Source organism: Oryzias melastigma, linkage group LG10, assembly GCF_002922805.2.
Source record: "Oryzias melastigma strain HK-1 linkage group LG10, ASM292280v2, whole genome shotgun sequence".
NCBI classification, from domain to species: Eukaryota; Metazoa; Chordata; class Actinopteri; order Beloniformes; family Adrianichthyidae; genus Oryzias; species Oryzias melastigma.
Window position 1 is genome coordinate 26,895,758 of NC_050521.1, and position 14,304 is coordinate 26,910,061.

Genomic DNA, 14,304 nt, shown 5'->3' on the forward strand with positions numbered 1-14,304 from the left:
TCATTTAAATAAGCTTAAAGCTTAAATTTCTTAATTATATTTTCTCTGTGATCAGAAAATGCCACAAGAACATGTTAAAAAACATTGTTTTCATGGGATTAGGTTTTAAATTTCAAATAGTAAAATCAAACAATAGTTTAAATGTGGACTTTTATGAGACTTTATTCATTAGTTTAAAATTTTAACAGATTGAAAAACTGTTTTTAAAAAATGTTATAGTTTGTGTTTAATTGCTTAAAAATATAGAAGATAAAAATAAAGTGATGCCCAGAAGCTGAACTTTACATGACAGGTGAGCAACAAGTTTAGACTTGAAATGTTTACTAAACGACAGCCTGATAAAAGAAAGTGTTTAGAAATCGGGTCAAAGTGACAAACTGGAGATAGTTTGGAAAAATGTAGGAAAAAAATGAAAAACAAACTGTTTCTTTTGTCTCCTTTGCTTGTTAGAAAAAAATCCTACAGTCTGGAGGTGTGTTGATACATTTGAGTTTCTGTTCTATTTTTAGACCACAGCTTCATGTAATCTCCTGTCTCGTCGGTATGCGGGTCCTGCGGGTCCTGCGGTTCCGTTTGCATCAGTCTGATCAGGAGCTGCAGCTGCGGGGACCCGCTGACCCCGCTCACCCCGCTTTAAAGATCCGCATGTCTTTAACGTGTTTACTGCGTTTGTCAACAGATGCGCCCCCTGCCGGCGGCGCGCCGCACTGCGCCTCCTCCTCCTCCTCCTATACTCCGCGCTGCCTCCGCGGCTCCTCATTCACTAGAAGATGGCGGACTGCGCTCCACTGTTAGATGAGGAACTCTCGTCCTTTGTCTTCAATTATCTGACAGAAAACACCTGCAGCCAGGTAAGCAGCGGCCGCACTGCGCACGCGGGACTCCGGGCTCCGCGCGGCGGGCTTCGTCCGTGCACGTCGCGGGCTGCGGCGCCGGTGGCGGCCGGCTGATGGGAGCGTGTCGCCGGGGCTCCTCGGCAGCATCTCGCGGCGCTCCGCACCGGCTCGCTCCGCACGCGTGTGCGTGTCCGCGCGGCACCGGGCTTTCACGTGTCTGGGAGGAAATGTCATCCGCCGCCGGCGGTGCGGGGCTGGAGCGGCGGGGGAGCGCGCGGGGCCGCCGCTGCGGAGGATTATTGGTATGCAGAGGAACGCGCTGGAAACTTCACGCGCATTCTTGGGGGAAGTTTGAATGTCAGCCGTGGACTTGGACACGTGGTGCGGCTTGACGCGTGGACCGACCCGCAGGACTGTTTTCATGTGCGGGAGACTAATCCAGCGGATTAAATGCAGTTTGTAGATCAGATTAGATCAGAATCCCGCTCCTGTGATGCGGGTTTGGTTCTGGACTTTTCGGGGTTTGTTTGCGGGGCTCTGCGGTGCACAAACTTCTTCATCCTCTCGCTGATAAGCGGCTCGCGTGCGCTGCGGGGGGCTACAGCAAATGCGTGCTGCTGCGTGAGACCACCCGGAAACTTCAGCGTCTATCCGGGTTCCGACAAAGTTTTTAAACGTTTTCGTAACAGTTTGCGTAACAGCGTTACCAAACCAGCGCGGAGTGAAAGCACGCGCGCGGATCCTCAAAGGGCGAACTTAATCCTCGGATGCTGCAGACAGACAGAAGGCGCGCGCGCAGATTGTTTTATTTATTACCATTAAAGGTAATCAAAGGCGGCGTGACACAATTCTGGATGTTTGCGCGTGGAGGCTGGAGGAGGGAGGGGGCGATCTCCTGCAGCTGATTGGTGGCTGAAGCAGGTTAGATGAGCGCGTGTGGGAGACTGCGGGCTGGAATCAGCTGCGGCACACGCGCACGTCTGCAGGTGGAGGATGCGGCTGGAGAACATGCAGCTCCCGCTGCTGCAAAGTCCTCCGCTGATAAGAGGCGGGATCGTACATTTAATCTGCTCGATAAGATCACAGATCAAAGGCTGCATTAATGGGTTAATATTTACTGCTCTGTGTGAGGGCGCGCGCCCCTGTGCGCGCGTGGCTCTGGTTGTTATAGTACTCCATCCTCGTGACTAATGTTACAGAACTGGGCTGCTGCAGTCATGTGAGTTGTAGTGGAGGGAGGGAGGGAAGGGGGCGTGTCCCCGTGACGTAGAGGAGGGATGGGCCTCTTCCTCCCCACATGTCATGTTCTCTCTCTCATTCCCTTCTTCTGCTTCCTGGTTTCACATCCATCCTTTGTCAGGATGTGTTTTCACTTCTTAAATACATTTATGAGTGAGGAGTTTTAACAAACACAAAAACACCCCCCTGGTTGGTCCGTTAATGGTCTGTCCCGGTTGGAGGTTTTGCTCTGGATTCAGCTGCAGCTGTTCTGGAGACGCACGTGTTTCCAGACCCCCGGTGGGTCCAGGGTCTGCCACTGAGGGGTTGGGGGCCCAAAGGGTTCCAGGAAGTAAGGGGACAGGTGGCCCCCGTTGAGATGGACCAGACTTTTGAAGAACTAACACATTATTGAAGCCACAGTCTGGCCCGGTTCTGAGCTGGACCTGCATCTGTGGGTCCACATATACGGGTGTGCTGGAGGTCAAGCAGAGGTCAAAGGCAGCCACCTGGAACACCTTGAACCACGTGAGAGGGTGAATGATTCTCTACTAAAGCAGAACATTAGATCAAGTTTCTGTTATTTCTACTTTTTTGAGCCGTTCTGAAACTTGAATATTTTTTAAACTCAAACATCTGATGACGCCGACTCAAACTCCTGCCTCGCCGCCGTCCTGCGGTTGGGTGTTCTGCCTCAGTCATGACCTGGAGATCCCAGCCAGCGGCGGGGAGACGTTCCTAGTCCTGACCTGTTCAGACATGAAGACGCTTCACGTTTGTGCGAGGACAAATGAAAACGAAAGTGAACGTTTCTTCCTGTCACGGTGACGAAGCATAACCGCCTTATTTACCTCCCGTCTGTTCTGAGAGCAGCAGCACGTGTTCGTATGGAAATGTAGGTCAATGCTGCAGTCATTGATTAGATCCATAGAAACGAAAAACTTTAGAATCTTTTAATGTTAAGTTGAGATGTTTCTGCTTCACCTCATAGACTGTAAACGTGACTGATGTGAGATATCCAAGTCAAACATCTGAGCAGACCTGTTTTTCTGTTTGGACAAAACTCATTTAGGGTCTGGATTTGGTCAGTCGTTTATGTTAGTCATTGATCAGCTTCATCAGCATCTGATAAATATACATTTTAATCATTTGACAGATAAATAATCAGCTCCGGCTCAGGATCTATTCTCTGGCTTGAATCCACTTCAAGGCTTTTTCATTCTTTTTTAAGCCTTCTTCAGCTCTGTTGCTCTTTTCTGCCTTATTTAGTCTTCAGATAATTTCAGCTCTTGTAGCCTTTTTTTAGGCATTTGTCATCCATCTTTGGCTTTGCAGCGTTTTTCAGCCTAAAAGCCCTTTTTAAATCATTTTTTATTCATTTTTATTCTTCTTTAACCATTTTTTTATCATGTATTGTCCTTCCTCCACTTTTTTTCAGGTCTTTCTACATTTTTGAGTCTGTTTTTCAAGCATTATTCAGCTCTCTAGTATTTTCTGTTTTTTCAGCCTTATTTGGTCTTTTTCAGCCTATCCTTCAGCATTTCAGCCTAATTTTGCACATTTTCAGCCTTTTTTAATCTTTACAGTCCTCTTTTTAGAATAGAATAACTTTATTGTCATTGTACATTTACAACGAAATTGAGTGCAATCCTTTTCTGGTGCTGAATAAATTAAACATCCAAACAACCATACTAGAAGTTAAAACTTTTGCTAAAAGGCTCTCAATTCCTAGCAGCATTTAAAAATGTGATGGCTCTGGAATAAAAATGTTTTTTTAATGGATTTGTCCTTGATTTTATTGTTCTGTATCTTCTGCCTGAAGGCAGATGTGTAAACAGAGAATGTCCGGGGTGGGATAGATCCAATAAAAGCATGTTTCATCCTTCATCAGCTTTTTTAAAGGTTTTTTTTCAGCCTTTTTAAGCCTTCTTCAGCTCCCTGTAGCCTTTTTCAGCCATATTTAATCCTTTTCAGCCTATCAAAAGGTGAGAATTTGTGCAATGAGTGGACTAATATAAGAGAAATATTTTTCTATTTATATTTTTCCTTTATGTTGCGTTTTTTTTTACCTACTTAATGGTGAATTGTGTCATTATAATGTATAACATGACATCCTTTTCTAAAGCCTTTTTCAACTTTTTTTCAACCTTCATGAGCTTTTTAAATCTTTTTCTGCAGTGGTTGTTGTAACGCTAGCATGCTAACATGAATACAGAAACAAACTGTTAAAGTTCTTAAAGGAACATCTCCATAATTCACTTATGTTTTTTGGTTTTTATCAACCCACCGACCATCAGCGCTGAAAGCTCCTTCACATGAACCTGATCGGGTTTTATTTCCTGCTCTGCGAGTGGACCTGCTGCACAGCTCAGTGGTAATCATTCACCGGATGCCAAGGGTCATTCCCGACCCGCTTCTCTTAAAGTCGGTCACCCTGTCCTGCTGGGACGGGCTGCGGGCCGCCACGGGGCAGATGCTGGTAAAATATTAGCCGTGTTTTCTGCGGTTCCGAGTATCTGTTAGGCAGTCGCTGTACCGGAGAGGAAGTCACATGGAGGTCCAGAGTGCACGTGTTGAGCAAAGGTGAAGTGGTTTTTAGTGAAGTTGGAGGGTTGCTTTGAAATCACTTCTTATTTTAGGTGTTTTTTTTTTTACATGTCAAAAGGAATGTAGCGTCAAAACATCCGAACAAACGCTCCGTTAATGATTCCTCACACTACGAGTAAACTCCACCTGATAAACCCCGAAGGCTGTCAGATGTTTATGGGGCCGTTAAAGCAACACCTCCGTCTGACGGGGGTCATTACTGCACTGAGGTTCTGCTGCATCCCTCAGCACTTCCTCCTGTAAACATGATGCCTCCCGTCTGCAGGCGGAGCCGCAGGAGCTATCAGGTGCTCAGATCCAATTTCAGATAGGAAGTCTCACTAGAGACCGCGTCCAGGTTGATGGAGGGATTTTGATGTTCTGCAGGAACCGTCATAACTGTGAAGGTTCTGGATGAGACGACCAGCCAGAGCTTTGGTATCTGTACAGACCAAACTGAACGTGTTGTCATGGTAACCAATAAAGTTTTGGTGTTTACTTTTAAAGCTAATGGAGAAAAGGCAAACACTTTAAGTGCTCATAGATCTGGTCAAAAATTGTTTTTGGTTTCGTGACTTGAAGCATCAAATGACGCCAAACCGCCGCGACAGTCGGCGCTTCTGCTACTCTGATGAGCACGCCTTCAGCTCTGAAGGCGACTAGGACAGATGAAGCCTCCTCACGGACTGGAGGATTTAAAGATCCCAGGGGTTGATGGGTTCAGGTGTTTTTGGCGAGATTTACCAGGCGCTTCAGCTCAGATTTGCTGTTTTTTGTCGTCTTTTTGGTGGATTTGTGTCTTTTTTTTGTGGTCGTCTTCATTTCTGGGGCGTTTTCCTGTCGGTGTGAGTCGTGCCGAGCCGTGCTGCAGTGCAGCGAAGCCCCCGCCGTGACTCACCTGTCCCTTCTGTCGACGGAGCCCCACCTGGAGACGGAGCGAGGAGGCTCTCTCGGCGTACGCTAACGGGGTTTCAGTGGAGGGGGGTCAGAGGTCACAAAGCTCGTTTAATGATATAGTAACACGCTGCAGACCTGAGCGCTCCTGTTCGCTCGTGTGTGTGTGTGTGGGGGGGTGCTCCCAAATCCTTCTGGGCTTCATCAGCCCCCCCCCGCGAGGCCTGTAACCAAGGCCGACTGCACGTGTGCATCCATTTTTTAGGCTCTCACGCGTCGCTGTTGCTAACAGAACAGCCGAGTCAGGGGGGGGGGGGGGGGGTCTTAATAATTAATTCATCACCTGCTCATTTTCTGGGAAAAAAAACAAAACTAAACAAAGCAAGGAGACAGATTGAACCTCTTATTTTGGTGAACCTGGACGATGTTCCCGTCATGTGATTCTATGAAACCACATTTGCATTTTTTTCAAGGTCAAGGACTAAATCCTGAAGAAGCGGCTGCAGAAGTCTGACATCTGATCATTAATGTACAATAAAGAAGTAGTGAAATAAAAAGCATAATTTATTGTTAAAAATACAGATTTTGACACGTTTAGTTCAATAGAAAATCCTGCAAACGGATCTGAAGCTCCGTTTGAGGCTGTTTCCCTCCAACCGTTCAGCTCAGCTTTAACCTTTAGCCCACTTTCTGATCAGGGCTAAACAGTGCTAATGCGGGCTAACCGACCTGCACGCTGTTTGGACAAATCCAAAGACCTCATTGTTCTTCTTCCTCGTTTTCTTCTCCATCCTCTCTGTTTTTGGTTTGGGACAGACCTTAAAGGAAAATGGAGTATGGGCATTTGGGTTTTATTTTATTCATATTTATTGATTAAAACCACTTTTAAACTAGTATTTAATCTAAGGATTTATTCTTCCTTTAAGTTCTGGATGGAAAAATGAGGATTTAGGGAGAGGAGCTAAGGATTATGGGTAGTGGGGGGTTACAGACAAACAAAAAAAGATCAGGAAGAAAAGGTTTATTGCTGAAAAATTGATTAAATATTCCTAAATGTTGGTGAAAGCTCATCACAGATCTTCTGCTCACCTCCGGTTTCCATGGAAACAGTAATTATTAATACTTATTGACAATATTACTCTTCAAAGTCATCAAAACTTTATTTAAAATCTTAGATTTTAAAATAAACAAACTTCCCTTTGCAGAAATCCTGGTTCTTAGTTTAGCGCCGGCTTTGATTAGCATATGTTAATGAGGTGGGCGGGGCCATCTGTCACATGCTTTAGAAGAATTCCAAAATGACATTGATAAAGATGAGGATGTGCTTTTCATTCCCAAAAGATTCAGTTTTCCGCAGTCCTCCACTTTAAAATGTAATTCCACTCCTGATTGTTTACATTCACGATGGAGCATTCTTTAGCTCCGCCTCTTTTTGAGTAGAGTGTGCGTGGATTACACAGCTGCTTGATTTTGGTTCCTTCATAATCTGGAGGTTGTGCTGCTGGAATCCAGAACCAGATCTGTAAATCCAGTTTCTAATCCATCTGGAGGGAAAGAGGATCGAGGATGAACCCGTTTCTCGTCTCCGTTCTGCTCATTTACTGTTAAATCATCACTGAAATCCGTCGATCGATTTCAGCCTCCTGATCGCCTCAGCCTGATGAACGAGTTTGCTCTCTACCACCGATCAATTAGTCAGATTGCGACTATTTGGGTAACTGATTAATTATTGAAGTCTGACTTTGAGCGCCGCTCTGGGGAGCCTGTTCTCAAATAACTGAAGCGCCACAAAGTAATTTGAAACACAGGCGAGACGTGGGCAGAAAATCCTTCACCTTCAGGAGATGTTTGCCTCACAGAGGCTTTCTTGAGCCGGGAGGAAGTGGGCGGAGCTTGCGCTGTAGCCCCGCCTCCCATCAGGCTGTGTGTATTTTGCCGTAAAGACTCTCCACTGTGCAAATGAGCTCTCCGTGTTTGTGCACGTCCCGCCGTAACCTTTACCTAACCATTTGTATTCATCACAAGGATCCTGTTGGCGGTATTGATAGTGTCAACATGAAACAAGCCACCCCTCACATGCTGCGACCTGATGGTGGGGGGAGGAGGACAGACCTCCACCTGCAGCTCCGCTCCTTCCAGAGGAGCAGGAGCTGCTACGGCGTCCTATTTCTGTGAGACTCCCCTCCTGTGTTACCTGATTTATCGCGGAGCTCCCACCTGGGAACAGTCTTTCTTTAGGAGCAGCAGGAGCGGGCTGAGGCTCCGCCTGCTGCTAGAATCTGAGCTGATGGGCTTTTATAGTCTAAGCTAACACGCACAATTGCATATTTTGTTCTCTGACCTCCTCGTCCTTGGGCGTGGCGCTGCTGCAAACCTCCGATCTGCAGATTGCTGGGTTTCTGCTCAGCACAGCTCGGTGTCAAAGTGCCCTTGGGCAAGACACGGACCCCACACTGCCCCCGGAGGCCCAGTGAGCACCCTGCATGACTGTGTGGCCCTAAAGGTGGAACGGTGCTGCAGATGTACCTAATAGTTCAAGTCCATCTTCTATCTTTTTTGATCAAAGTCGTCTTTTGATTGTGCCGTTTTGACCCAAAATTGAGTCGTTTTCTAAGACATAGTTTCTGCAGAGCAACAGGAGTTTATCAGAAATGAATCTCTGATGATCTTCAATCTCCCACCCGATGGCTGAGAGCTCGAAACACGGAGCTTGTGACCTGGCCAGCGTATTTACTACTTCATAAATCTTTTTCCAACTGAATTTTATAATTTGCTCCTGATTCAGATTAATAAGGATAAATAAATACTTAAAAATGAGATTTTTAGTCATTTTCTTCCTATATGTCCTCCATCATCAGAAAAAGAAGATGTTAAAGACACCATTTGGATCAGAGTGGATCTGAAGGGGAAACGATGCATCTGCACACGCGTGATCTTCCTGACCTTTCACACCGCGGGGTTTATCCGTACGGCGCTAAGCTAAACATCATGCTAACAATGGCAACTGTTGATCTTTCTTTGGTTCAACCTTTGATGTGATACAAAAGCCCCCATAATCCTCCTTTCTCCCTTAAAGGGTTTCAGTCCTGCAGCATTATGGGAAATAAGTTCAAAACATTTCAGGTATGACTCTCTGATCCCTAAACGACTATCGTGGATTTTAGTGCATAATGAACTCATACTCACTACTTTTTTTGTTTTATCTCCAAAAATATAGATTTTCTGAAATAAAAACCTCAAAAATGTCAATATTTTATAAGTACTATTAATAAATCCGCTGCGTTCTGATGACAAAAACTTGGATGATTTATAAAAAAAACTGTTTATAGACATTTTTTAAATGAGAAATTGTTCAGACACAATGCATTATGGTCCATACTCACCAAACTCATGAATGCTCTGGCTTTTCGCGGAGACTTCTGGGAAATTTAAGGACTCTGGATTTTTGAATTGTAGATTTGGACTCTCCTTAAACATTGTGAACGTTGGATTAATTTTTATGAACTAGAATTTGAAACCGTCTCGTCTTTGGACCTTTGACCCGGTCAGGTTGTGTTGCAGAACTCTTGTTGTGTTTGTAGTTTCCTCACGCTGTTGCAGCAAAGTTCTCCCAGACGTGTCTTAAATGTGACTAAATCGGTGAACTTTAGTGCCATAAAGGGACAAACGTGGACCAGAAGTGAAGTTTGAATCGTAACTGACGGTGAGGATCAGGTAGTAAACGCTGAAGCATGTGGAGGGCGTGTCTTTTAGAATGCACGCGGTGAGCTCCACGTTATTGTGTCTGTGTCGGTTTTGTCTTGTTGAAACACGGTGACGGTTTAGCCATGTGGACCGTTGGGGGCTGATATTCCCGCCCCGGGGGTCGCATGCGCAGGCGGTTGATTTATCTTCACCACACACCTCTGCGCAGACGCGGCCGGCGCACGTGAGGCGGTTGAAGGGCGCTGTGTGAATGAGAGGAAAGGTGAAAGGAAATTTCCAGGGACAAAGGAGCATGCAAACAGTGGGTTTGAGCCCAGCGGCGCTGCACGCCGGCGTCGGTCGCCGCAGCGCTCCATCTCTGCTCTGTAAAAGCAGGTGTTGGTATTTTTAGCCGCTTCTGTGGATGAAAGGCGCTTTGATGCTTCAGCTCCAGCAGAGACTTTTCTGGGTATAAATAGACGCTCAGATGAGCGCTGTCACTTCAAACACGCCGGCCGCCCTCAGGTTCTGACCAGATGACGCCTCCAGCAGAACCGGGCCGCTGCGTCCACTAACCAGAGGCTTCAACCCGACTGGTTGCTCAGAATCCTGAACAGGTTGGGTGTTCAAACACACATGTCAGCCACGGCGCCGTGACCTGCTAGCACACGCCCGACCCAAACACACCTGGAACTTTCCACTCGTTCCTGCTCATCCCTAAAATCCCTCCTCTGTTTCCCTCTGTTCATGTTCTTCTCCTCTCCTGTCTGTGACCTCCTTTCTTCACCATCCTGGAAGATGGAAGACGATCCGCCTTTTTTCCTCTAGTTCCTCTTTGCACCAAAAAAATGATCTCAGGTTGGGAAGTTGGAGCCGGAACTGTTGGGAAGTTGCAGCTCAGGACGAGTCGTCCTGAGCTCCAACTTCCCAACAGTTCCGGCGGTTTTCCGTCTCTGCCGCAGGCTCCTGGGATGACATCAGGAGGAAGTTCCTGCATGTGTCTGAACAGGTCTGCAGGCGTGTGGACGTTCTGGTTGTGTAGTCGTTCCTCCAGGTTAGCCGAGGTCAGGCTGAACTGGTTCTGACTTTGGTTCCTGAGGGTTCTGGACATTCTTCAGCGGTGTCTTTAGGAACTTTTGACTGACGGCGATGGGTCAGCAGTTTTCTGATAGTTAAACGTTGTGCTTTCAGTCCACTTTGGACTGAATTAACAAATGTAGCTGTTAGAATTAAGATCAATTCATGTTCCAATTATTAAAATTTGGTCTTATTGGTGATATTAAAGTAAAAAGTAACTTAAAATTTCACATCCAGGTTTTCTAACCAACCAAAAAAGAACTTCAGGTCCAAAACTCTAGATTTAATCCAGTCAAGTCTTCAGGTTTCTCCTATTCTCTCCATTAATCCCACCAAGCTTGGGGTGTGTATCTTTGCCTCTCACACGATGCACATCTCAATACATGGCCCACAAATCGATACATACGGGATTCAACTAACATTTTGGCAATACTATACAGCCCGATTCTTTTACAAAAAACATTAAATATAGATATTTTTTTTTGATATAGCACTAAAAGCTATAAATAGTAAAAATGTGTAATTTGAGTCACAAATGTATTCAGGTATTGACTTGGAAGAAGCAAACTGTCTTTTTGTTTGCATCGTATGAACAAAAAAAGACAAAAACAAACAACAAAAAAAATCAGAAAAAAGAAAGAAACTAGAGTTTGCCAGTAATTGATTGATTGTTTTTTTTTTTTTTTTTTTTTTAGCCTAAGAAGCTTAAAAAAAAACCCTAAATTAACCAAAACAGCTAGCATGTAGCTGAAGTATTAGCTAAAGTTCAAAATAGCCTAAAAAAAATCTTGAAATCCTAAAAAGGCAGGAATATTATTGAAAATAAATCATCTTAAACCTCAAATAACTTTCAATATTTTACTTTCCATAAAAATTTATTTTGTCAAAATAATCCTAGTTAAAAATTAGTGCAACAGAACATCGGGTCATTAATAACAATAAAATAAAATGACCTGGAGGGCCGGATAGAATTACCCGGAGGGCCGGAATCGGCCCCCGGGCCTGACTTTGATGCATGTGCTTTAAGCCAACATAATCTTGTTTATACCTGTGGTTTTCAGACGATCCTGCAGTCGTCCGATCGATTCTTTGATACGTATCTAATATCTTTTACATACACTAAACTGTCAGTCTTGACTCATGAGCCGAGGCCTCATCTGGGTCATTTATGGCGTTGTGGTTTTGGATGAGATTGGCCAAACTGGGATTAATTCTTTATCAAATCCACACTTTCCCACAAAGGGTAGAATTGACCTCCAGAGGGAGAGAAGTGACCCGGATCTGGACCACGCCGGGTTTGTACGAGGCAGAGCTACGACAGGAAGTTGTTTAACCCTGCAAACACTGACTGAAGCTCGATAAAACAACAGGACGGGGTGGGTGTGGGTCACCCGGCGAGTCCTGGTGATGGAGGGGTTGTCGGCGGACGGCGGGTTAGCTTTGACAGCAGCCTCTCAGGCGGACGCTTTGAAACCTGGAGAAAGGAGCGGAGCGAGTCTGAGAGTCGTCCTGCTCTGATGGCTTATCGATTTGTCCGCAGGGCGTTTTAGCAGCCAGACAGCAGGCCGCGGAGACCAGGTGGGTGAGGAAGGTGGAGGGAGATAATATTTTGGCAGAGGGAAATTAGAAAGCAAAGGAGCCGCCGCTGACATTTTGTCCCCTGGCGTTTCAGAAAAAAAGCCAAATCTGAGCTGCTTCCTGTTTGTCTGCACCTGAGAGCGGCTCCAGAATAGCAGCCAGAGGTGTTATGTAAGCAGCCGCTCCATCAGCCCGTCATTAGTCGTCGTCTCGGATGAGAGGAAGCCATTTATGGACGTGTGTTCTCCTCTTGAACTAGGCTAATTAGTGAAGCTTTAAAAGCCTGGCCAGGTTATTTTAGTGGAGTACAGCGAGGCTTTGCGAGGCTCCGCCTCCTGCAGAGCGAAGCTTGCTCATGGGCATGTGGCAGCAGATTCCGAGCGTCGTCTTCCTCCTGCTGCTCTGAACACATGAATGAGGATGACTGCGGCTGGTTTGGCAGAGAGTCGGAGTCTCTGTGGCGTTTCTTTGTGTTTGGGTGGTGGTGCTGCCATATTGTTCCATCCTGTTTGGGACCGCCCCCTCAGAGGACTGAACGCTGGTTCTGTGTGGGTTCTGGTCTTGGCAGAGAGCCGGCGGTTCATCTGTAACTGAACACAAACATCTGAGGGATTTTCCTGTCCCGTTTGCCCCTCTAAAGTCTCACCCTTATCGTCTTCTGATCTGTTTTTAAAGCCTTTCTAGAGAGCTTTTAATTATGATTAATCTAAAAACTTCAATTTTCTAGAACATAGTTTCTGCAGAGCGGCAGGAGTTCATTAGAAATTCTCTAAGATGTTTACACTACTCTCTCCTGCTAGCTTACAGCTGCTCACACCCTAATGTAACATTAGTGGTGCAACAAAAATGACTATCCAGCAACACAGTTGTGATCCAGATACCAGCTTGGACGAGAAAAAATAAAGATATATCATATTTTTCAGAATATAAGTCACATTTTTTTACAAAATTTGACAGGGGGCGCGATTTATAGTCCGACGGAATTTATAATCCAACGTAATTTTTAGTCCAGCGGAATTTATAGTCCAGTGCGATTTATAGTCCGAAAAATCTATATGTCTACAATCGGATGTCTCAGATCAAAAAAGACTGTTTTGTACATCATAAACATGTATTTTAAACTGCTCCTAATTACCAACAATTTGAATAAAGAAACACTCAAACATATTTGGTCTTAATTTTCTTCAGACATTAAAAACCATTTTGATCAGAGTGGGTCTGTCAGTGAGACCCACAATGTTCTATTCAGCGTTGGGCCGTACCATTCACAGATGTACAACAGACACTGATGTAATGCCCCCCCCACGCCCCCGCGGTGGTTGAGCTGGACGTTTCCAGCTCCCCAAAAATGCACTGAATCCTAATGGAAGGCGCTCAGCTGAGCTGAAAGGTGGACTGTGTTTGCTGGAGGCCAGCGGACGGATCCTCATTGAGAAGATCTGAATAAGACATGTTACTGGGAGGGGGTGGGGAGGGGGGTCTGCTTACTTGGAATCAGCAGTCTTTTTGGTTTGGATCAGAACAGAACCGGGATGAGAAACATGGACGTTTGCTTTGGAAAAGTCATAATTCACTGGAGCTACCACATGAATTATTTTCGACTAAATGAGTTCTATGTAGACTTTATAACACATTTCTCTTACAGTACAACTTTTATGAGTCTCGTTTTATTGTTTCTGTGAAATTTCATGCGAAAGGGGCGTGGCCAAAGTCTCACCAGGGGGTTGGGCTTGACCTGATGTGACTGTATCTTCGCTGAATTTCAGCTCCTGGAGTTTGAATCTGTCAGTTTAGGATTGTTTGCAGTTTGCACCCAGAATCCTCCCTGTTTCTGCACACACACACACGTGCACACAGTAGACGTGCATACAGTAGAAGGAGGTAGTATAGTAATAGTAGGTGGTGGCGTGAAGGTCGTTGTGCCACTATAAACACCCGCAGCTGCCCCCCTTCCATCTGTGGGTTATTTACTGCAGCACTCTCGCAGTGAAACCTCCACGTGCGCGTTCCCCACGTGCACATGCGTGTTTGTGTGCGTGAAGGCCACTTCCAGTCGGACAGGTGAAAGATTTGCTGCAGGCGTGTTGACGGGAGCAGCTGCTGCTGCTGCGTTTCTGTCCAGTTTGTGTCCAAATGTTATTGGACTCTTTGTTTGTTGCAATAATCTGGATTAAATTAATCAATTCGGATTCTTTTTTGTTTGCTAAGCCACTTCCTCGGCTAATAAAAAAGGAAGTAGTAGTTGTCTGCATGGAAGACAGTTTGGCAAACGGCACATCTCACATTTTTTTCTTTGTTACCTGCAGCAGTTTACAAATGGTGGAATTGGTTTCATTTTTGGCGCTTTTATGCTAAAGTTATGAAATGTTCTCACTGCATTTTGTGAAGTGTTTGTGCATCTGGAAAAAACTGACGTTTGTCCTGACAATAA

General features: G+C 45.4%; 1 protein-coding gene across 7 annotated transcripts in view; it reads left to right on the plus strand.

The window, feature by feature from the left end:
* Nucleotides 1–14,304, plus strand: part of ppargc1b (peroxisome proliferator-activated receptor gamma, coactivator 1 beta) — a 144,961-nt gene that overhangs the window by 69,808 nt on the left and 60,849 nt on the right. For 2 of the 7 annotated variants that reach the window (XM_036213803.1, XM_036213804.1), the window contains exon 3: nucleotides 680–851. The exons of 4 other annotated variants lie outside the window; for them this stretch is intronic. In XM_036213803.1, coding sequence (XP_036069696.1) covers nucleotides 771–851 — 81 coding nt within the window. In that variant the 5' untranslated portion in view covers nucleotides 680–770. Of the gene's footprint in view, nucleotides 1–522; nucleotides 852–14,304 lie in introns of those variants that run through there. One more of the 7 variants, XM_024260360.2, reaches the window with a different exon arrangement.